Source organism: Etheostoma spectabile, chromosome 15 (assembly GCF_008692095.1).
Source record: "Etheostoma spectabile isolate EspeVRDwgs_2016 chromosome 15, UIUC_Espe_1.0, whole genome shotgun sequence".
Lineage (NCBI taxonomy): Eukaryota > Metazoa > Chordata > Actinopteri > Perciformes > Percidae > Etheostoma > Etheostoma spectabile.
Genome location: NC_045747.1, coordinates 1,077,228 through 1,102,374, shown reverse-complemented (window position 1 = coordinate 1,102,374; position 25,147 = coordinate 1,077,228). Strand labels below are relative to the sequence as shown.

The following is a 25,147-nucleotide window of genomic DNA, read 5'->3' as shown; positions in this document are numbered from 1 at the left end:
GCTGTGTGTGTGTTTGTGTGTGTGGGTGTGTGTGTGTGTGTGTGTGTGTTGTGTCGGTGTGTGTGTGGGTGGTGTGTGTGGTGTGTGTGTGTGTGTGGTTGTGTGTGTGTGTGTGTGTTTGTGTGTTGGTGTGTGTGTGTGTGTGTGTGGTGTGTGGTGTGTGTTGTGTGTGTGTGTGTGCGTGTGTGTGTGTGGTGTGTGTTGTGTGTGTGTCCTCTATCCTTGATTGGACAGAGATCTGGAAAGCCCCACCGACGACCTCTGATTCACTTCCAAAAAAATATGGTGGAGGTGTTCTGGTGACTTGGAGTAAGGGCCCAGTTCGTAAACTAGCCGAATTAGCTAAACCAATAAAATATGGCACTTTTCTTCTCTCGAAAGGCCTTTGTATCGGTAACATGAACATGTTGATTGGTAATATACCCTACACTGAATCGGTAGCTTGATGCACAGCATCTTAGGTGTATAATAAAAGCACCTGACTTGCCTAACACAGATTTTGTGCCGTTCACCCTTTTTAAACATAAACCTATCTATCAGATGAATTCTATCTTTGTTTGAATTATGTGTGATGCAGTCTTCCGCAATCTGTCCGACACATTCATAGGCATAGTATCCAGAGAACAACAGAAAACATGAAGAGACAGAGTGTATGGGAAAGGAAAGGCTCAACTGCACACCACATGGCAGTAGGAAAAAACCATGTTTCTACCATCTCCGACGTATCCATGTAAGTTGACCGTGTAGCGCTTTACCTGTCAGACTACTTGGATTCTTGGCTGCAGTATGGAGCAGCTGGAAAGTCACTAATAATGGCAGCTATAGGAGCAAACAACTGACACATTTGGATTTAGCATGAAGGTTTGTTCTAGGAATAACTGTCAAATCACATAAAAAGCTACTCATGTAGTGGTCAACAAGAGGCAGGTATAAGCCCTATTTTATAAAACAAATTACCATACAAAACCATATTCCTGAAGTCACTAGTCTTGTTATGATTTTGGATAAAATAGTACAGGAAGACAGTAAGGACAACTAGGGGAGAAAGGGGAGGAAAGACCTGCTGAATGTGGACACAAGTTTGGGCACGATCCTGGACCTCTGTGTCGAGGCATAAACCGTCTATGTAAGTTGCGTCTGCTCTCTAAGTGAGCCAACCGGCCCCTAATATGCAGATTGTTAGAGGAATTGTCATTAAACACGGGCAGGAGAAAGAGCAAAATGAATGCGCTGGGCTACAGCTGGGGTGCTAACGTTACAGTCGATGCCCTAAACCGGTTGCAGGAATGGCCAGTCCAGTAAAGAACAATGGTATGAGAAACCAGATGAAAAATTTTGCAAGTCGTCAGTGTCTCTACATACACTCATCCAAACACTATTAAGATATGTTTGTGTCTAGACCGCAAACTGTAAGTGTACAAAGAAGACAACACTCGACCATGGGCACGCAAAGAACCCAGCAGCAAGACAAATTCTGTTTATTTGCTAAGTGGTTTCATTGCTTTATCAATACGCCGCAATTTTCCATCTCAGGCCACGATAAAAACCACATATTGCGATATTCGAATTATCCACAAGTGAAAAGTTGCATTAAAATGGTCTGAGCAAGTGAACGGTATACTCATGATGGCATTACACATGCTGTGAACTGGCAATCCACACCACGTCAACACAGGATACCCAACTCAAACTTAAACCCAAAACAAAAGCTCATGTGCTGGACGCAGCGTTTTTTTTGCCAAACGAGAGGCAGATCGCTGTACACACGGTCCTCCAATGGCTCAAGCTTGATGGTAGGTCAACATATGTGCTTTTAAACATGGAACCGGGTCTGCATTAGAGTGACAGTCGTACAATTGGCACCGTAAATAATTGGTCATGTTTACAAGAGAACCGTTGCTGGTGAACGTTTAAAGCTTCAGCTGGATTGTTGAATCCAGCGCATGTACACTCCATGAATTGTGGCTCGATTTTGAATGTTGGCTGCCCCAATTTTTGAACAGCTGCAGGGATGGACGATGATGTGTTCACCTCGTCGGGTAACACTGTCAAATAAAGCTGACGTCTGCACTTACCCTCAATACTATTGTTTCATTTTTATCTGAATGCGCTCAAGTATAGCACACAAAAACACCACTTTGTCCAACACATAGCTGACTGTACGGAGGAGTAAGTTACAGAGTACAGTAACTAACTGAGCATATAGTCACTTGTGTAATTACTAATTATTGGTACGAAGACTGGTTTACTAACCACGCGCTAGCAATTTTCTCCTTTTCCTTCTTTGTCTTCTGTACCGTTTCTCTTACCCAAATCCTTTCTCACACTGTTCGTGGGACACTGTGTTGAATGGATGGCTGTGCTCACTACTCATTTCTGCGCTATCCAGTTGATTCCCCATTTGTGTTGTTGCTCCCCCCCCCTCTCCTCTGTCCGTTGTGGCTGCTCACCCTGTGCTCTCTCAAGATCTGGCTCACTCCTGCTGAGGATACCTGCTCATCCTCTGCTCTGAGGCCATACGAACTTCTTAACAAGTAAGCTCTCTCATGTGTAAGCTGTTATGTGTGTGCCCTAGACTGCAGCGCTGCCTGTTTCATATAGGAACTTCTGACTTGTCAGGAGTAACAGGTTATTGGCATCCCAACTAGTTTGAGGTGTTGGGGGAGCGGCATTCAGTCTCACCCACATAGTGCTGTAATACGTTGGCCTATGAACCCTTACGCTGATTGCCAAGGGTTACCTGTTTTAAGTAAATCTCCTCGCATATAGATTCAAAATCCCTTGTTGCTTATACTGTTAGCTCACTGACTTTTCTATTACAAGTTGGACTGAGTCTCCAAAGATAAAGTATGTCTATCAGAGGTCCATGGAGTAGATAAGCATAACGACTGTAAACAGTCAGCGTGTTGGTGGTTAACTGGAGTGTCCACTGTTTTGATGGCTCGTGTGCCGGTTACCAACTTTATACTAGACTCAGCTTCTTCGTTGCAACAGTAACTGGTGAACAGTTTGGCTAGTCTGGCTATGTCTGTGTGACCAAAAGGTTTTTGATCAAAATAATTAGCTTGTGCTGTGGGCTGGGCGCTATATATCGATTACATGTATAATGTATTGCTAATGCCCTGTGGACTTAAAACTCTGTAGCCTAGTATACCCCACGTCACAACTCATGAGCAACAAAGACCGTTAGGAGGCACAAGGCCTACTTATAGCTTTACCTGTAAATTAGTTGAATAGCAAATGTAATCTTTATCGTTTTATTCTGTTTTCGGATGACAGTAAAGTGGATTTGTGAATGCGGCATTCCCAGTGGTTAACTAAACCCTTCAATCCCATTCACCTGCAGGTTGTGGTGCAAGAAAACGGGGTTTCGTTTGAGAATCAGCTGCTACAGATTGCGCATCAAAGTCAGAGGATTAGCGTCAGAATCTGGGTGAGTTGTACTTCACGGAAAAGTAGCTGGCAGCCAGTTACACACCCAGGCCATACTTTGGTGTGTTTCATTGAGTGTTAGCGTGGATGTTCACTTCAGTATTGTTCATTTGTCCGTGCACCTCTAGAAGGTGATGTTGCACACGATTAAATGTTTGTAATTGGTGTGATTCGCAGCCACATGGTTGGCAGAATATGGACAAGGGGCTTGTTGGACATTCTTTTCCTTATTCTTTTTTTTTATTTTTGATATTTAATACAATGGTCTGCGTTGTGTTCTGGTACTTGGGTGTGCGACAGCCGTCTGTATTAGGCCATATTCCACAAGTGGGCATCTCCCCCAGCATCAGCTGTGTCATTAAGTGGTATTTCAGACTGGGGTGCTGCGATGATGAACCACCAGCTCACCTTTGTGTGGTCAGTGTGAACGTTGACAACTTTACAAAAAGGAAAGCTTCTCATCCAGAATACTTTCGGCGTCCATTTCAGCTCTCGTGCTCGCCTCCATATAAAACGGAACGTTACGACTCTTTGGAGGCCGGCTCGCAAGCCCACAAACGCTGTCTGCGCCCCCCCCCCCGGCGGCCTGGTTTATTTCCCGCGTACTAGCTTGATCTGGTGGGTGTTGGGGTATTATTTCTAACGTTATACAGTTGTGTGCAACGCATTTGCAAAAAAAAAGCTACAGGTTTCTGTCCAAAAAGGAATGGTCTAACTCGCGCGAGTTAAAAGGAGTGCTGTTGCTGTATGTGGTTTTTTATACTTTCTTTTTTACTTGGGTGTCAAATGGGACTATGGAAGACTCGTGAAATGTCACTGGTATTTGACATGCGGACATGTCCAGTTGACGTGTGCCGGCCGTATTTGACTCTGAACTCGTATAGATATTCACTCTGCCGGCACATCCAAAAGCCACAGTCATATTAAAGCCCATATTCTGCGTGATTTCAGGTTCATAACTTGGATTTTGAGTTGACCAAATAAGTTTTTTGGTCGTTCATTCTCTATAAAAACACCATATTTTGTTGTACGCGCCACATTACTGCAGATCCTGTTTAACCTTTAACGTGTGTTAGGTGTTGCTCAGGTGGGCATCTCATGTTTTAGCCCAGAGTGGAGCATTCTTCATATTGTTTTAGCACCGTCCCCAGAGGGGAAGACATCTTACTATGTTTTGGCTCCAGAGTGAGACATCTCTAGTTTAGGTACCAGAGGAGACATCCCATGTTTAGAGTACGTAGTCCACTTCCTATTCCTATCGTTGTTGGAGCTGCACATGCCAGTAGCTCGGTAAGATCCCATCAGCTGGATAACTCTTTCTCCGTGCTTTGGTCATCCAATACAGGATAAGCTGGGGAGGACTTCTCTAGACCCGAACAACAGGGAGCAGGAATATTTCTTTGTAGATCTGGTCACTAGGGGTCTGTTGGTAGCAGGGTTTTTCCCCTATTAAACAAGCTAGCATGCTACGGTTAGCCCCTTGTCTAGGCTACGTGACGTGAAAAGCCTGTGCAGAGTGTGAACAGCCCACCGGAGACTGAAACAGAGTACCTTCAGAAAGCCGGATCTCACCTCAACAAAACAGCATTGGGGTAGTTCTTTTCCAACATATCTATGACGTGTGGAGCACCAGAGACACAAATTTATAGACAGGGGCACTTTAACTAACCAGACGGACCAGTGTGCTCCTCTCTCAGGAGAATGTCATATTCTACGGCCAATCAAGACGTTCGGTGCAGTTTGCCTAGCTCACCACCACAGTCAACTGTCCTGGGGAGCTGCAGGTCTCATATCCTTTGGGATCCGCGTGTAAACCCCGTAACCGGAAACCCTGACGCGTGATTATTAGCTCGCATTGCAGTACATCGGTACTAACCTACTGTATCGCCTGATAAATTCCAACATCATTTAGATAAGTACATGAAGCAACAGATTAGTTTTGAAAAGCTATAGTGCATATGTTTCTTGTCTCCCCATGAGGAATTCTAAGTTAATGCAACAACACTGTCTCGCACAAGGCCTTCCGGTGATCACGCACCAACCCCTACAAGTTCAGAAGTGAAAAGTGGCAGAAAAACTAGGAAGACTACCGCATACGTATATCTTATATACTTATTGTAAGTAGTCTTGTAGTTTTATTATGTATGTTAAATCTGATATAGTAATGGAGACTTCCATCATCGTCTAATTATTCCTTGATCTGAGAACCGCTAGGGCTACCACTGAGGTGCGGGGACAGTTTTGGGGTGTTGTAAGTCATGGGATGTCCTGATGGTCCATGACAGCAGCCACAGCTCAAAGTACAGACCAAAGCAGTGGAGCCCCTGGTGAGGGGGGTGCCCCAGATCCAACAGGTCTCCTCACATCGAGTGTCTGACTGACTTCTTGACAGCCCCGCCTGCTCAACATCAAATTCAGTAAGCGCGTACAACCACCCAGTCCTGATGTTGATAAAAAACGTTTATTATTGTCTTATGTTAAATATAAATGAAACGGTGTATGATTTTTTATTAATGGGTGTTATTCATTTTTTTATTTTTGTTTATGTTTTAATGCATTCATTAACATTAGATGAAAAATGGTCTCAGCAAGACAATATTATCATTTAGCGCAATAATTCTGGGAAATTTAGTTCAGCAAAACCACTGTTATCGTGACAGGACGTAATGAACTTATCGACTCTTGAGCACGGTGAATAAGCTAAAAGTCCAATAAGTGCGGCGATATTAGCCTTTTAGGCTGTTACACACCGGGTGCGTCTGACACGGTAACCACACAAAGTATTTCGACATAAAAACTACTTATCATCACAGCAGTGCAAATTTACGACCGCTTACAAAAGAGAGTTGTGATGTTCACAACAGCCTCCTCAACGAGAGATGAGTTAGAACAGTATTAATGTGTAGCTTTGAGTTACTTCTAGACCAGGCAGCGATGTCTCCTTAGTTTGTAGCTGGTGGGGCCAGAACAGAAGACTTGGATTATGTCTACTCTAAGTAGTTGTTTCATTTAACGAAAATTGAAATATCCATTCTAAAAACAAGAAGTCTTTGATCATGAGGAAATAGAGTCAGCAGCCCGAGTTGCTTTCACAGCAAACAGAAACAGGAATCGCTCTGGGCAGCAGACCTTGAATTTGAAGCTATTCAATCCCGTCCACATTGAGCTTCAGGCAAACCCCAATGGATATCTTGTGTTGACCGCAGTGGTGTGTTGGTGTCGTGTGGTGTATAGGTTGCTTAATACAGTAAAGGAAAGCTATATATAGACTTCTGGGCACAACCTGACTGAATACCAAGCTCGTCACAGCATAAAGACAAAGGTTCTCAGCACAAGTCTTTATACAGAGAAGGCATCCAGATTGTTTTACCAGCTCATGGGAACAGCATTAGGCCAGGTATGTGTGGCTGTGCGTGCGGGCGGTGTGTTTGTGTGGGTGTGTGTGTGTGTGTGTTTTTTTGGATGGTGTTTGGATTAAAGGAGCTGACATCTCCTGTTGCGTGTGGGAACTCTCCTCAGGCCGCCGACAGGGAAGCACAAACGAGATTCAAGGTGACCGACAGCCATGGGACACGAAGGTACTTAAGGGGCGTTAAGGTCAGGCGGTATGTGCCACATGTAACAGCTCAGTCTTCTGAATGTTTGATCCTATCAGCTGTCTCCATGGTATAAGACTTTCCTGGAGCACTTATGAATTGGTGCAAGAGGGTAACGCGTTACAACTTCGCTTGTTAGGATGGCGTTGGTAGAGTGTATCCACCAGAGGGGACGGCGGTCTACAAGCCGTTCCCTGTTAGTGATGGCGGGGGCGTTACTAGTTCTGCGTCCACCAGAGGTGACGCCCTATTAATGTAACTCCTCTAGTGATGAGGCGTTGCATAGTGTGATCCACACCAGAGGCGACTACATTCCCTGTTAGTGATGGTGCATAGTCTGATCCACCAAGGAGTCTACGCAACGTCCCTGTTATTGATGGCGTTAGCTAGTCTGTCCACCAGACGGACGATCTACATAATGTCACCTTAGTGATGGCGTGCATCAGTCTGGTCCACCAGAGGACGCTCAACAATGTCCTGTTAGTTGATTGGGCGTGCGAATCGTGCTGTCCACCAAGGAGTGCAACTCACTGAGTATGCGTTATACCTGACAAGAAGACGTCTACGTCCCTGTTAGGGATTGGTCGTGATGAGTCTGTCAACCTTGAGGGACGCTCTAAATCCTGAGAGCGGCTGCGTCCCAAGACGTTACAAGTATGGTGATGCGGTTGCATAGTCTGTCACACCAGAGGACGCCTATACAATGTGCCCGTTTAGCTACGTGAGGGTTGCAATAGTTCTGTCCACCAGATGACGCCTATAAATTCCCTGTTAGCTGATGGCGTTGGATAGTCGTAACCAGAGGACGTCTACATATTTCACGGCCCCCCTTTAGTGATGGCGTTGCATAGTCGTCCACCCAGAGTCCAGCCGTGGTGGTGGCTATGCCACCAACGCTTACCGCCCGTTTAGTGATGGTGTGTGCATTAGTCGTCCGACCGAGGACGATCTCACAGTCCCTGGTAGTGTGTGTGTTGCAATAGTCTGTCACACAGAGGACGCTCTACAAGTCCCTGTTGTGATGGCGTTTGGCTCAGTCTGGCCAACCAGAGGACGCTTACAACGTCCCTGTAGCGATGGGTGCCTGTCTGTCCACCCAGAGGACGGCTGTTACAATACACAACTTTCCTATCATCATACCGTTAGATTGTTTATGTCTCGTATGTCCCCTAATATTTTGATTCATTCTATCTATGGTGGTCCTCTTTCAATTCTGTCTGATCTGTTGGTGTGTAGCTACGGACTAGGAAACGGCACCCTGTGGACGACGGGACCCCACCCGAGAAGAAATACGGTTTGTGGGAGATCCAGACCATAGGGCCAGCAGGTTGGCGTCGGTGCTGAGAATCGGGTGCCCAACGACCCAGGCCACAGGATACACAAACACACACACAACCGACCCACACACACACAACACAGAATTTTGACGAGATCCCTGGTCCCAGATACTCAGAGAAATATGGAGGGTATACGCATTTCCAAAGCCAGCGAAGCAAACATATTTGAGCTTCTTTTCCAGTTTCAGAGTCTTCCAACAACTTATGTCGTTCATCAGTGATGTACGGATGTAGATTTAGAGGAGAAAGTATATAAGCTCATGCGTAATAGTTTCACAATATTCCCAAAAGGTATTACTGCGAGTTTGTGGATAGGTCTGTTGAAGCAGAAACTACGATTTTTCAATTACATGCTCAACTCTGAAAATCAATGGTATATTGGTAAGCCACCTGTGCATTTACACACGGGTTGTCTGTGTGTGTGTGTGTGGGTGGTGTGTGGGTGTGTGTGTGGGTGGTGTGTGTGTGTGTGGTGTGTGTTTGTGTGTGTGGTGTGTGTGTGATGTGTGTGTGTGTGTTGTGTGTTGTGTGTGGTGTGTGAGAGTGTGTACCGAGACCGACGATCTGCGTGCAGCAAAGGGACTCTGTGTCACAGGAGTCTTGTGAGCTGCTTGGCCTGAACAGTTCTAGAGTCCAGACCTACTAGCCGGACCAGTATCCCAGCATCCCTAGTGGCGATCGCTCTCCTACAGCCACTGGCCTCCTCCCTCCAACAAAGAGTCTTTGGTTTAAAAAAAAAAAGAAGAAGAAGAGAGAAAGTGAACTACATAAGGGAAAAAGCAGCCGCTGCAGCAGCGGCAAGACTATGTTATTATATGTGTCCCAATTCTAGGTCTCAGTTCATCCTTACTGTTAATTAAACCCATGATTGGTAATTCTTGTTTTGTTGGTGTTTACCGTGTGTGTGAGTGTGTTGTGTGTGTGTGTGTGTGTGTGTGTGTGTGTGGGTGTGTTGTGTGTGTGTGTGGTGGTGATGGTGTGTTGTTGGAGTTTGGTCCATTCTTGCTCCCATGTGCTCATCGTCTGTGGACTGATGCGGGGTAGGGTGTCGTGGTTGAGCAGAGAGAGATACTTCAGTTGAATTGATGTAGAGACACTTCTAGAAGTCAATGGTTGACGTTCATGCTACGACATTGAACCTGATATACACGCCACAATACATAGTAGAAGCAGCCTCCATGATTGTCTGGTGGGATTCAGCAAAGAAGTGAGACTCTGGGGTTCCCAGAACTCGGGTCTATGCCCCACATTTCCGCTCAAGCTATTCCCCGGGTGTAAATGCAACTTAATGGCGTGGGGGGATCCTCTTTGCGAGGGTCGCCAGCAAGAGCCCCGCCTGCTTTCCCCCGGAAAGTAGCTTCATTCCTACCACTGAGAAGACCTTGGTAACGCGGAGCCCTGTCATTTTAAAGGTAGCAGTGCACTCGTTTGGGTTGTTGATGTCGGGTATGAAATGATGGCCGTTGTAGTACGTTGATCCCTTTCGGAGACATTCTACCATCATGCTGTTTACACATGGGTGTAATTAAACACAGCCTATCAGTAGAGGAGAGTGGCAACCGCATGGACACAAAGTAGAGAGACGGGGTCAGGGTGGACTTGCGGTTATCGCAACAGTCCAGTGCCCAGGGGAAGATGGTTCCAGCTGCTTGCCACTTGTAAAGTTCTGATAAAACATCTCTACCTTTGCACAGCTTGTCCAAGGTAGGTGATTATACTTTTTGAAAGCATTTCCCGAGGAGGCATGTTTTGTTTTATAAGCGAGAAAGGACTGTCAGTGATGAGGATGAATCAGATGGTCTCCCACCTCTGATAAAGAGGCAGGGACCAGCGGTGGGCCTGTGGAGATCGACACATAACCCACTCTTTCTAAAAGCCTTCGATGGCTCCAGGGTCAAGTTGTAGTGGTTTGGGTTGCTCCACCAATGGACATATAGAGGTGCCAGTTGACGTCCTTTCTGAGACATGAATTCAATGATCAGACGTAGGATCCAGATCTGAGGCCGGCCTTATCAAGCTAAAGCAATGAACAGACTCGTTTGAGCCAGTGGGTTCTCTGATCCAGGAGCAAGTCCTTGCCCAGGTGGACACGAGATCATGCAGTGTCATATTGTCATAGTGTACTCACATTATTGTTTATTCACTGTTGTCAGCCATGGTCATAGAAACAGATTCAATTAATCAACGCGCACAGTACAGTACTGTAGGACCCACAGGTTCTTTCAGTAGCTTCAAATGTTCAGATCCTATGCCAGTCCACAATCGTTCTGGGCGGTTCCTCTCACAGCAGCAATCATGATGGGTGGCAGAGGGGACAGGATGTAAGACACCCAGATGCATAACAAATACAGGGAGACTGTGTGTTTGTGTGTGTGTGGGTGAGAGGAGAATGTTAGGCTGTGATAGAGGAGTATAAAAAAGCCTAAAGACATTTCTAATACATGGTCACATTATGTTATGGCTCGCAGAGCAAATCAAAGGACATGAAACTTGTAGTGGAAAATGGTAGTGGCATTTGGTCCTCTGTGGGTGTGTGGTGGTGTGTGTTGTGTCGGAGCATGTGTGCGTTGCGAATACTAGCATATAATGCAGCCTCATGAATCGGTGTAAGAACATGCCAATAACGTGTTAGAATTAAGGATGTTACTTCTGTAATGGAAGAAATGTGAAGTACAAAACTATGCAATTATCTGATCCTCCGCCTCTGGTTCTTACGTGTCTTGCTGTGTCTTATGTGTCTTATGTTGTCTCATGTATCGCCAGCGCAAGAGGCAGCCACTTGCTTCCTTCGTATAGTGCTCAAGATGGACAGGATGAAAGGAAATAGTGAAACTTTCTTATTCTGGAGATACAAGGTAATATGGACAATTCCAATTTGACCCAATGTGCACCAAATACATACTTACGTACGAACTTATATTCTTTCAAGGTCCCGCTGACATGGTGCTATAGACTTAGTGGTCCCCAAATACGGTATCTGAAGTCTCTTATATAGACCTAGTGTCCCCTACGACGTATCTGAAGTTCTTTATATAGAACGTAGTGGTCCCTAATACTGTGTCTGAAGTCTCTTTTATATAGGACCTTAGTGGGCTATATTTATCTGATCGTCTTTATGACAGCTGGCATATACTGTATCTGAAGTCTTTCTATAAGCCTAGTGAGCCTTCCGAATATACTGGTTACTGAAGTCTCTGTATATAGACCTTAGGTGGCCTCTAACTACGTATCTGAAGCTCTTTTATATGGACCTTAGGGGTCCCTCTAATACTGTTCAGAGTCATCTTATATCCTAGACCTTAGGGTCCCCTAATAGTATATGAAGTCTCTTTGCCTTAGTGAGACCTATACTGTAGTCGAACTCTTTGTAGACTTAGGTCATACGTATCTGAATATTATTATTATGATCAGCCTGGCTGATCTCACTCGGGTATTACACACTACTTAAGATGAGCCAAACCCCAGTATTAGAAAGGACCTGACCCGGGGATCCATTGAAACTGTGGCGCGGGACCTTTTGCGTGTCGTGGTTCTAGGGTCTCAGGTTCAGGTAGACCATTGAGACCACATTAACATAATGTAGTAAATTATGATGGTATGGATATGAGATATAGTACAAATGAAAGGAAGTAGCGCAAAAAAGTTGCGATGTAGTATATGGATGCATTTTACACAGAGCTGTTGACCTTAAAGTGCTTTAACAATTGTTTCGTGGTTCTCCAGTCAAACCACACACAACACACCCACACACACAAACACTACTCTCACACACTGCTCAGCCCTCTGGGACGAAGCTGCCGGGTCAGGGAGCTAGGGAAGACGAGGACAGGGCCACGGCATGCTATGGAGGAGCCATTAACAGGATATGGAAACTCAATAGTCCTAGCACATGTCACTCTCATCTAAAGCTGCGTTTACACATGTTACTGTCATCAACAGCTGCGTTATCAAATCTATCATTCTAGCATGGCTAATTGATAAAGCTGTCCCATTAGGTCCGCATCTGTCTCATCTGTTCATCCATCCACCACATCTGCAGTAGCCAAGTCATCTGTCTCATCTGTCTCACCTTCTCAGCGATATCACACGTCCATGTCTCAGTTCCAGCACATGTGTAGGTCACATCGTCTCATACTGTTCACTCGCACACAGCTGCTAGGTGGTAGCACATCTGTCTCACTGCTCCTCATATCTCCACGCAAGCTGTCAGTTAGTCCAATCTGTCTCCTCTGTCTCATCTGTCTCATTTGTCCACAGATGTGGACTAACTGCAGCTGTGTGGAGATGAGACAGATGAGACAGATGTGGACTATATGTGAAGCTTTATTCCATTCCATGTTATAATGATGCGCGCGTTGTCCATTAAGCACAGGGTCGGTGGTTTGATCCCCTGCTCCTCCTGTCCTCCTGTCCTCTAGCTCCTGACCTGGCAGCTTCGTCCCCATAGGGGTGAGAGTGTGTGAATGTGTGTGTGTGTGTGTGTGTGTGTGTGTGTGTTTGAATGGAGAACCAGAAACAAATTGTAAAGCACTTTAAGGTCAAAAGCTCTGTGTAAATGCAATCCATATACTACATCTGCAACCTGTTGTACTACTTCCTTTCACTTTGTACTATATCTCATATCCCATACCATCATAATTTACTACATTATGTTAATGTGGTCTTCAATGGTCTACCTGAACCCTAGAACCCTAGAACCAGACACGCAAAGGTTCCGCGCCACAGTTTCAATGGATCCGGGTCAGGTCCTGTTCTAATACTGGGGGTTTGGGCTCATTTAGTAGTGTGTAATACCCGAGTGAAGATCAGCCAGGCTGATCATAATAATTAATAATTCAGATACAGTATTAGGGACCACTAAGGTCTATACAAAAGAGACTTCATATACGTATTAGGGCCACTAGGTCTATATAAAGAACTTCATGATACAGTATAGGGGACCCCTAAGGTCCATATAAAAGAGCTTCAGATACAGTATAGAGGACCACAAGGTCTATAAGAGACTTCTAACAGTATTAGGGACCACTAAGTCTATATAAAGAGACTTCAGATACAGTTAGGGGCCTAAGGTCTAATAAAAGAGACTTCAGACACAGTATTAGGACCACTAAGGTCTATATAAGAGACTTCAGATACAGTATTAGGGGACACTAAGGTCTATATAAAGAGACTTCAGATACAGTATTTGGGGACCACTAAGGTCTATAGCACCATGTCACGGGACCTTTAAAGAAATAAAGTTACGTAGTAAAGTATGTATTTGGTCACAATTGGTAAATTGGAATTGTCATATTTCCTTGTGAATCTCAGAAGTTAAGAACCGTTTCACATTTCCTTTCATCCTGTCCAATCTTGAGCACTATAGAAGGAAGAAGTGGCTGCCATCATGTAGCGCTGCGATACAGTGAGACACAGTAAGACACATAAGACACAGGAAGACACTGGAAGACAGGAGGCGGAGGATCAGATATATGGCATAGTTTTACTTTCACATTTCTTCATTACAGAGTAAATCTTAATTCTAACACAGGTATTGGACATGTTCTTAACACCGATTCATGAGGCTGCATTAGCTAGTGGATACTGCACGCACACATGCTCGCACACAAACACACACACACACACACACACACAGAATGACCAAATGACTACATTTTCCACTACAAAGTTCAATGTCCTTTGATTGCTCTGCAGCCATAGACTATAATGTGACCATGTATTAGAAATGTCTTTAGGCTTTTTTTATTACCTGCTTACAGCCACATTCTCTCTCACTCACACACACACACAAACACACAGTCCCCTGTATTTGTTATGGACATCTGGGTGTCTTACATCCTGTCCTCTCCCACATCAGTGATTGTGCGTGAGAGGAAGCCCAGAACGAGTTGTGGACGCATGGATCTGAACAGTTTGAAGCTACTGAAAGAACTGTGGTCTACAGACTGACTGTAGCGGTTGATTAATTGATCTGTTCTATGAACGCATGGCTGGACAAGCAGGAATATAAATGTGTACATATGCATATGAGACTGCTGTCTCGTGTCCAGCCTGGGAAGGAATTGGCTCTGGATCAGAGCACCACTGGCCAATGAAGTCGTTCCATTGCTTTAGGTGATGAAGGTGCCTCTATCTGGATCCTATTCTGATCATTGAATTCTTCAGAAAGGAAACGTCAACTGGACTCTATATGGCCAGTGGTGGAGCAACCCAAACCACTAAAAAGGGACCCTGGAGCCATGAAGGCTTTTAGATATAGAGTGGGTATGTGTCTCATCCACAGGCCCAGCCGCTGTCCACTGCTCTTTATCAGAGGTGGGAGACACATTGATTCATCCTCATCACTGAAGTCTTCTCTCTTATAAAACAAAAGCATGCTCCTGGAAAATGCTTTCAATAAAGTATAAATCACACCTTTGGACAAGCTGTGCAAAGGTAAGAGATGTTTTATCAGAAGCTTTACAATGGCAAGCAGCTGGAACCATCTCCCGGGCAGTGGACTGTTTGGACACCGCAAGTCTCATCCCTGGACCCGTCTTCTACTTAGTGTCCATGCTGTGCCATCCTTCTACTTGAGTGGCTGGGTTAATTACACGCGTTGTAAACCAGCATGATGGGAATGTCTCAGAAAGGGATCAAGTACTACACGGCACATATTTACATACACATCAACAACCCAAACGAGTGCACTGCTCCTTTAAAATGACAGGCTACTCGTTACAGGGCTTCAGGGGAGGAAGAAGCTCTTTCGGGGGGAAAGGAAGGGGGCTCTTGCTGGAGACCCTGAAAGAGGATCCCAACGCATTAAGTGCATTTTCACCGGGAATGCTTGACGGAAATGAGTGGGCAGAGACCCGAGTTCTGGGAACCCCAGGTCTCACTTCTTTAGTGGATCCCACCAGAAATCATGGAGGCCTTCTACTAATGTGTGTGCGTGTGTATGAGTTCATGTGTGCAATTGACAGCGTCAACCATTTGACTTCTAGGAATGTTCTACCAATTCAAATGAAGTATCTCTCTCTCACACACACACTCATACACCGCATCAGTAAAGAAGGATGGAGCAGAATGGGACCCCAGAACAACCATCACACACACACACACACACACACACACACACACACACACACACACACACACACACACACACACACACACACACACACACACACACACAGGTAAACACCAACAAAAACAAGAATGTAGCATCATGTTAATTAACAAGTAGAGGATGAACTGGAACCAGAATTGGGGACAACAATAATAACAATAGTATTGCCGCTGCTGCTAGCAGTGGCTGCTTTTTCCCTTATGTAGGTTACACCTTCTTCTTCTTTTATTTTTTTTTAAACCAAAGACTCTTTGTTGGAGGGAGGAGGCAGGAGGGCTGGAGGGAGAGGTCGCCACTAGGGATGCTGGGAGTACTGGTCACGGTAGAGGTCTGGACTCTAGAACTGTTCAGCCAGCAGCTCACAGAGACGCCTGGACACAGAGTCCTTGCTGCAGCGCAGAGTCAGTCGGTACATCTACACACACACACACACACACACACACACACACACACACACACACACACACACACACACACACACACACACACACACACACACACACACACACACACACACACACACACACACACACACACACACACACACACACACACACACACACACACACAGTGTGTAAATGCACTGGTCTACAAGTATAACTTGATTTCAGAGTTAGAGCATGTAATGAAATCGTAGTTTCTGTTCCAACAGACCTATCCAACAAACTGACAGTAATACTTTTGGAAAATTGTTGAAACTATACAGCAGAGTTATATATTTCACCTTCTAATCTACATCCTGTACATGCACATGATGAACAGCATAATTAGTTGGAAACTCTGAAATCTGGAAAAGAAAAGCTACAATATGTGTTGCTCGCGGCTTTGGAAGGGTTAACCCTCCAATATTTCCTGAGTATTGGGACAGGAATCTCGTCCAAATTCTGTGTGTGTGTGTGTGTGTGTGTGTGTGTGTGTGTTACCTGTGCCTGGGCGTTGGGCTCCAGTCTCAGCAGACAGCCAACCTGCTGGCCCTTGGTCTGGATCACTCCAGCACACACGTAGTTCTCTGGGTTGGGGTCCACGTCGTCCAGCAGGGCCGTTCCTAGTCCCAGTAGCTACACACCAACAGATCAGACAGAATGAAGAGGACCACCATAGGATTAGAATGAGATCAAAATATAGGACAATACGGACTAAAATATCTAACGAGTATGATGAGAGAAAAGTTGTGTATTGTAGAGCGTCCTCTGGTGGACAGACTATGCAACGCCATCACTAACAGGGACGTTGTAAGCGTCCTCTGGTGGACAGACATGCAAACGCCATCACTAACAGGGACTTGTGTATAGGCGTCCTCTGGTGACAGACTATGCAACACCATCACTACGGGACTTGTAGACGTCCTCTGGTGGACAGACTATGCAACACCATCACTAACGGGGACGTTGTAGAGCGTCCTCTGGTGGACAGACTATGCACAACCCATCACTACAGGACTTGTAGAGCGTCCTCTGGTGGACAGACTATGCAACGCCATCACTAACGGACATTGTAGAGCGTCCTCTGGTGGACAACTAGGCAACGCCATCACTAAGAGGGACATTATAGAGCGTCCTCTGGTGGACAGACTATGCAACGCCATCACTAACGGGACGTTGTAAGCGTCCTCTGGTGTGACAGACTATGCAACCGCCATCACTAACAGGACTTTGTAAGCGTCCTCTGGTGGACAGACTATGCACCGCATCACTAACAGGGACGTTGTAGAGCGTCCTCTGGTGGACAGACTATGCAACACCAATCACTAACAGGGACGTTGTAGAGCGTCCTCTGGTGGACAGGCTATGCAACGCCATCACTACAGGGACGTTGCAGAGCGTCCTCTGGTGGACAGACATGCAACGCCATCACTACAGGGACATTGTAGAGCGTCCTCTGGTGGACAGACTATGCACGCCATCACTAAGGGACATTATAAGACGTCCTCTGGTGGACAGACTATGTAACGCCATCAACTACAGGGACGTTGGTAGATCGTCCTCTGGTGGATAGACTATGCAACGCCATCACTAACAAGGACGTTGTAAGCGTCCCTCTTGCACATTCAGTTGTCCAGAAAGTCTTTACCATGGAGACAGATGATGGAGAAACATTCAGAAGACTGAGCTGTTAAATGTGGACATACCTTAGCCTTAAGTACTTCAGTGTCCATGCTGTGGTTAGCCTTGAATATCTTTTGTGCTTCCTGTGCAGGCCTGAGGAGAGTTCACACAGGAGATTTCAGCTCATTTAACCAAACACATAAAAAAAAACACACACACACACACACACACACAAACACACACGCACGCACGCACGCACGCACACTTACTGGCTTAGCTGTTTCCAGCGCTGGAAGAAATCCTGCGATGCCATCTCAGTTGGCTGGAAGAACTTGTTGATGGTGACGGGCAGCTTGAGAGTCAGGTTCTGCAGAGCTCCACCGTATCTGAACACAACACACACACACACACACACACACACACTGCAGGTCAACACATCCATCTGGCGGTTTGCCTGAAGCTCAATGTGGACAGGATTGAATAGTCTTCAAGGTCAAGGTCATGCTGTCCCAGACGGATTCTGTTCTGTTTGCTAGTGAAGAGCAACTCGGGCTGCTGACTCTAATTCATTGATCAAAGACTTCTTGTTTTAGAATGGATATTTTCAAATTTTCAGTTAAATGAAACAAACTTAGAGAGACATAACTCCAAGTCTTCTTTCTGGCCCACACACGTACAAACTAAGGAAGACCTAGCTGCTGGTCTAGAGGAACTCAAACTACACTTAACTACTTTAGCTAACTCTCCTCTGGTTGAGGAGCTTGCGTGAACATCACAACCTTCTTTTGAACGGTCGTAAATTTGCATTGCTGCTGGTATAAGTAGTTTTTATGTGAAATATGTGTGTTGTTTACGTGTCACGCCCCCGGTGTGTAACAGCCTAAAGGAATATGCCGACTTATTGGAACTTTAGCTTATTCACCGTATCCCCAGAGTTAGATAAGTTCATACAGGCCTGTCACGATAACAGTTTGCTGAACGATAAATTGTCCCAGAAATTATTGCGCTAAATGATAATATTGTCTTTCTGAGACCATTTTCATCTAATGTAATGATAATGGCATAATAACGTTTTTACTGCTCAACATCAGGACTGGGGTTGGTTGTACGAGCTTACCTGAATTTGATGTTGAGCAGAGGGGCTTCAGAGAAGTCAGTCAGACACTCGATGTTGAGGACCTGTTGGATCTGGGCCCCCCCCTCCACCAGGGGCTCCACTGCTTTGGTCTGGACGTTGAGCTGTGGCTGCTTGTCAAGGACCATCAGGACATCCCACTGACTTACAAACCCCCAAAACTGTCCTCGCACTCAGTGTAGCCCTAGCGTTTCTCAGCAAGGAAGTATTAGAAGGATTTGGAAAGTCTCCATTACTATATCATGATTTAACATACATAATAACAACTACAAGACATACTTACAATAAGTATTATAAGATATACGTAGCGTGTTCTTCCTAGTGTTTTCTGCCACTTTCATTTGAATTGTAGGGGGTGGTGCGTGATCACGGAAGGCTTGTGCGGACAGTGTTGTTGTCATTACTTAGAATTCCTCATGGGGGAGACAGAAACTATGCACTATAGCTTTCAAAATATCTCTGTTGCTTCTGTACTATTCTAAATGACTGTTGGAATTTATCAGCCGATTACATAGGTTAGTACCGATGTATCTGCAATGAGCTAATAATCACGGTCAAGTGGGTTCCGGTTCTGGTTTACCACGCGGAGTCCCAAAAGGATATGAGACTGCAGCTCCCCAGGACAGTTGACTGTGGTGGTGAAGCTGGCAAACTGCACCGACGTCTTGTTGCCGTAGAATAGGTACATTCTCCCTGAGAGAGACACATGGTCCGTCTGGTTATTAAAGTGCCCATGTTATAAAATATTGTGTCTCTGGTGCTTCCACACGCATGCATACGTGGAAAAAACTACCCATGCTGTTTTGAGTGAGATCCGGTTTCTGAATGTACTCTGTTTTCAGTCTCCGGGGGAGCTGTTCAACATCTGCACGGCTTTCTACGTCACTAGCCTAGACAAGGTGGCTAACCGTAGCATGCTAGCTTGTTCTTAATGGAAAACACTGCTCCAACAGCCACTAGTTGACCAGAATCTACAAAAGAACTACTTCCTGTCCCTGTTGTGTCCCTGGTCTAGAAGAAGTCTCCCAGCTTATCCTGTCTTGGACTGACCAAAGCTGGAGAAAGAGTTATCAGCTGATGGGATCTTACCGAGCTACTGAGCATGTGCAGCTCCCAACAAAGATAGGATAGAAGTGAGATGTCTCACTCTGTAACTAAAACAATTGAGATGTCTCCCTCTGGAGCTAAAACTAGTAAGATGTCTCACTCTGGAGCTAAAACAATTGAGATGTCTCACTCTGGAGCTAAAACAGAGACCTAAACACACAGGGTGAAAACAGGATCTGCAGTAATGTGCAGTACAACAAAAATATGGTGTTTTTAGAGAATGAAACCAGAAAACTTATTCTGGTACAACCTCAAAATACAATTATGAACCTGAAATGAGCAGAATATGGGTGCTTTAATATGACTTGTGCTTTATGGAGTGCTCGGAGTGAATAGGATAGAGTCAGAGTCAAATACGGCCGGCACAGTCAACACTGGACATGTCTGCATGTCCAATACCAGTGACATTTCACGATTTCCAATAGCCAATTTGACACCCCAGTAAAAAAGAAAGTAATAAAAAACCCACATACAGCAACATGCACTCCTTTTAATCGGGAGATTAACCATCTTTTTGGACTAGCAAACTTTGTAGTTTTTTTTTTCAAATGCTGTTGCAACAACTAGTAACGTTAGAAAAACTACAACACCCACCAGATCAAGCTAGACCGGAAATAAAACAACAGGCACGCCGCGCACACAGCGTTTGGGCTTGCGAGCCGGCCAAAGAGTAGTAACGTTACGTTTTAAATGGATGGCGAGCACGAGACGCTGAAATGGACGCCGATAAGATTCTGGATGGAAAGTTTCCTTTTTTTAAAGTTGTCAAACGTTCCACTGACCACACAAAAGTGAGCTGTGTGTTCATCATCGCAGCACGCCCAGTCTGAAATACCACTTGATGACACAGCTGATGCTGGGGAAATGCCCACTTGGGAATATGGCCTAATACAGACGGCTTCGCACACCAAGAAACAAGAACACACCAGACCATTTATTAAATAAAAAAATAAAAAAAAAGAATAAGAAAAGAAATGTCCAACCAAGCCCACTTGTCCATAGTCTGCCAAGCCATGTGGCTGCGAATCACACCAATTAAAACATTAATCGTGTGCACATCCCACCTTCTAGCAGGTGCAGGACAAATGAAAAATACTGAAGTGAACACTCCACGCCTACACATCAATGAAACACACCAAAGTATGGCCATGGGTGGTAATGGTGCCAGGCTACTTTTCCGTGAAGACAACTCACCCAGATTCTGACGATACTCTGACTTGATGCCAATCTGTAGCAGCTGATTCTCAAACAGAACCCCGTTGTTCTTGCACACAAACCTGCAGGATGAATGGATTGAAGGAGTTAGTTAACACTGGAATGCTGCATTCACAAATCACTGTTCTGTCATATCCAGAAAAAGAATAAAACTATAAAGTTACATTTGATATCAATAATTTACAGGTACAAGCTAAGTAGTGCTTGTGCTCGTCTAAACAGGTCTTTGTTGCTCATGGTGTGAGTGGTATATATGGCATCAGATTTTTCCCAGAGCATTATCAATAATTATACATGAATCGATAAGTAGCCCCAGCCCAACAGCACAAATTAATTATTTTGATAAAAACCTTTTTGAGTCAACACAGACATAGCCAAGACTAGCCAAACTGTCACCAGTTACTGTTGAAACTTAAAGAAGCTGAGTCTAGTATAAAGTTGGTAACAGGCACGAGCCAATCAACACAGTGGGAAGCTCCAGTTAAACCACCAACACGCTGCTGTTTACAGTAGTTATGCTATTACTATGGACGCTCTGATAGACATAATTATCTTGGAGACCAGTCCAACTTGTAATAAAAAGCATGGCTAACAGATAAAGCAACAAAGTGGATTTTGAAGTCTCTAATGCGAGAGATTTCTTTAAAACAGGTAACCCATTGGCAATCAGCGTAAGGTCATGGCCAACTTATTACAGCACTATGTTGGTGAGATGAATGCGCTCCCCCAAACCTCAAACTAGTGGATGCAATAACTGTTACTCTGACAAGTCAAAGCCTTCCTATAGAAACCAGGCAGAGCTGCAGCTAGGCAAACACATAACGAAGCTTACACAGAGAGAGCTTACTTGTTAAGAAGTTCGTCTGCCTCAGACAGAGGAGGAGCAGGATCCTCAGAGGGAGGAGCAGAGCTGAGAGAGCACAGGACAGCCCAAAGGACAGAGGAGGAAGGGGGGGGGAGGCAACACGACAAATGGGGAACAAATGGATAGAGCAGAAATGAGAGGTGAAACAGCCATCCATTCAACACAGGGTCCAGCGACAGTGTGAGAAAGATTGGGTAAGAGAAACGTGACAGAAGACAAAAGAAGGATAAAAGGAGAAAATGCAGCGGTGGTTAGTAAAAGCAGTTTGTACAAAAATATAATTACACAATGTGAGCTATATGCTAGTTAGTTACTGTACTCTGTAACAATTACTCCTCCAGTACAGTCAGTATGTGTTTGGACAAAGTTGGTTGTTTTGGTGCTATACTTGAGCGCATAGAATAAGAAATGAAACAATAGCTATTGAGGGTAAAGTGCAGACGTTCAGCTTAGATTTGACAGTGTTTACCCAGACAGGGTGAACACATCATCGTCCATCCTGCACTGTTCAAAAATTGGGGCAGCAACATTCAAAATGGGCCACAATTCATGGAGTTTACATGCAGCTAGGATTTCAACAATCCAGGCTGAAGCTTTACACGTTCACCCCAGCAACGGTTTCATTTAAAATGACCCAATTATTTACTGTGCAAATGTGTACAGACTGTACTCTAATGCAGACACTGTTCACATGTTTAAAAGCACATACGTAGTCTACACATAAAGCTTGATGCCATGGAGACCGTGTGTACAGCATCTGCCTCTCGTTGCAACAGCTGCGGTCCAGCACTGAGCTTTTGTTTTGGGTTTTAAGTTCTGAGCTTGGTATTCCATTTGTTGAGCGTGTGTGGATGCCCAGTTACAGCATGTGTAATGTCCTATCATGAGTATAGTTACTTGTCAGACACATTTTAATGCACATTTTCAATTTGTGGATAATTCGAAATATCGCAATATGTGGTTTTTATACTTGGCTGAGATGGAAAATTGGGCGTATTGATAAAAGCAATGAAAACACACTTAGCAAATAAAACAGATTTGTCTTGCTGCTGTGGCTTTGCGTGCCCATGGGCGAGTGTTGTGTCTCTGTAACTTACAGTTTGGTCTAGACCAAAATTATTAATAGTGTTTGGGATGAGTGTTATGAATAAAACTGACTCGACTTGAAATTTTCATCTGGTTTTCTACATCGTTCTTTACTGGACTGGCACACTTCTTCTGCAACGGTTTAAGGGCATCGACTGGAACGTTAGCACCACCAGCTGTAGCCCACGCATTCATTTGCATCTTCTCCTGCCGATTTTATGAAAATTCTCTAACAATCTGCAATATTGCGGCCGGGTTGGCTCACTTAGTAGAGCAGACGCACATTTACATAGAGGTTTATGCCTCGACACAGAGGTCCAGGATTCGTGCCCAACTTGTGTCACATTCCAGCATGTCTTCCTCCCCTTTCTCACCTAGTTGTCCCTTCTTGTCTTCCTGTACTATTTAATCAAAAAGCATAAAAAGCTAGTGACTCAGGAAATTATGTTTTGTATGGTAATTTGTTTTTAAATAATATGGCTATATACATGCCCTCTTGTTGCACCACTACATGAAGTGCTTTTTATGTGATTTGACAGTTATTCCTAGGAACAAACCTTCAGCTAAATCCAAAATGTGGTCCAGTTTTGCTCCTAATAGCTTGCCATTATTAGTGACTTTCAGCTGCTCCATACATGCAGCACAAGAAGCCAAGTAGTCTGACAGAAAGCCGCTCACGGTCAACTACTATGGATACGTCGGAGATGGTAGAAAATGGTTTCCTACTGCCATGTGGTGTGAAGTTGAGCCTTTCTTCTCCCCATACATCTGTCTCTTCTGTTTTCTTTGTTTCTCTTGGCTAACTATGCTCTGATAATGCTGTCGGGACAGATTGCGTAGAAACTGCACACAAATTACAACACAATAGTATTGAATTCATCTGATGATACGGTTTATGTTCTAAAAATGGTGAAAGGCATCAACATATGTGTAGAGCAAGTCAGGTGCTTTTATGTAAACCTAAATGGCTCATGTGCATCAAGCTACCTATTCAGTGTAGTGTATATTACCAATAACATGTTCATTTAAAGATACAAAGCCTTTTCGAGAAAGAAAAGTGCCATATTTGTATTGGTTTAGCTAATTCGGTAGTTTACGACTGGGCCCTTACTCCGAGTCACCAGAACCCTCCACCAATAGGGAATCAGAGGTCTCGGTGGGCTGTTCCAGATCTCTGTCCAATCAAGGTAGAGGACACACACACACACACACACACACACACACACACACACACACACACACACACAACACAACACCCACACACACACACACACACACACACACACCACACACACACACCACACACACACCACACACACACACACACACACACACACACACACACACACACACACACACACGGAAATGGAAAGGAAGGAGAGAAAAGACGAAAGACAGTCACAAACACAGCAAGATAAAGAGAACAGACAAGTGTAGCAGACCTGCCAACCATGAAGAAACGTCGTCGACTGCTGCGAGACTGGGCAGCCTGGGCCCAGCCAGCAAACGTAGGTTGTGTCCTAACTCAGCTAACAACACACTAGTTGTTTTTCCCACCAAGATCCCAGCTGTGAAGTAAAGTGAAAGTCAGAGACAGAATCCCCGCCTACCTTCCTGAATAGAGACTTTAACGATGGTCACCTTGATCCATTTATTTGAACAAAAACCTGACCACCTACTCATAAGGGGAGCACTTTGACACACACTCCCAATGGTAAACCAAACCAAAAATAATTCCCTTATGTCCCAGTGGCATGTTAAGTAACACACAAACTTTAAATTATTGAAAGGCTTTTCCCTCCTAACAATGGAATGCCACTGTGTTCAATATTGAATAAATAAATAAATAAATAAATAAATAAGTCTATAATATACTAAGGAAATAAATGAATAAGGATATCTATATACACATATATATAATATAAATAAATGAGTCAATAAATAACTGGGTCTTAATTTTAAAATCTACGTTTTTGACATGACTACATTTTTTTTAGGGGAATATTATTTCATAAGGCCACATTTATCCATTTCCCTCTCTATTTATTTCCATTTGTAACATTCAAATGAAAGGGCGTGACTATCTTATGGATTAAGACAAAAGCTAGACACAGCTGTGCAACAGCTGCTGAAAAGGCTGTGACTTCACAAAATAATCAGGTCAACTTAAAATCCTGAATCATTTCACATCGCGAGCTGAGTGCATCGCTACATCACT

The 25,147-nt window shown here is 44.5% G+C and overlaps 1 protein-coding gene across 3 annotated transcripts in view; it reads right to left on the bottom strand.

Moving 5' to 3' along the window:
- Positions 1 to 13,828: 13,828 nt before the first annotated feature.
- Positions 13,829 to 25,147, bottom strand: part of ap2a1 (adaptor related protein complex 2 subunit alpha 1) — a 29,921-nt gene continuing 18,602 nt past the window's right edge. Inside the window, exons 14-22 of one of the 3 annotated variants that reach the window (XM_032538289.1) lie at positions 24,041 to 24,103; positions 21,826 to 21,888; positions 20,958 to 21,040; positions 19,260 to 19,349; positions 18,639 to 18,762; positions 17,791 to 17,907; positions 17,605 to 17,674; positions 16,400 to 16,534; positions 13,829 to 15,891 (exon numbers count right to left, since the gene is read on the bottom strand). In XM_032538289.1, the coding sequence (XP_032394180.1) occupies positions 15,814 to 15,891; positions 16,400 to 16,534; positions 17,605 to 17,674; positions 17,791 to 17,907; positions 18,639 to 18,762; positions 19,260 to 19,349; positions 20,958 to 21,040; positions 21,826 to 21,888; positions 24,041 to 24,103 (823 nt within the window). In that variant the 3' untranslated portion in view covers positions 13,829 to 15,813. The remainder of the gene's footprint in view (positions 15,892 to 16,399; positions 16,535 to 17,604; positions 17,675 to 17,790; positions 17,908 to 18,638; positions 18,763 to 19,259; positions 19,350 to 20,957; positions 21,041 to 21,825; positions 21,889 to 24,040; positions 24,104 to 25,147) is intronic. The other 2 variants (XM_032538290.1, XM_032538292.1) reach the window with 2 other exon arrangements.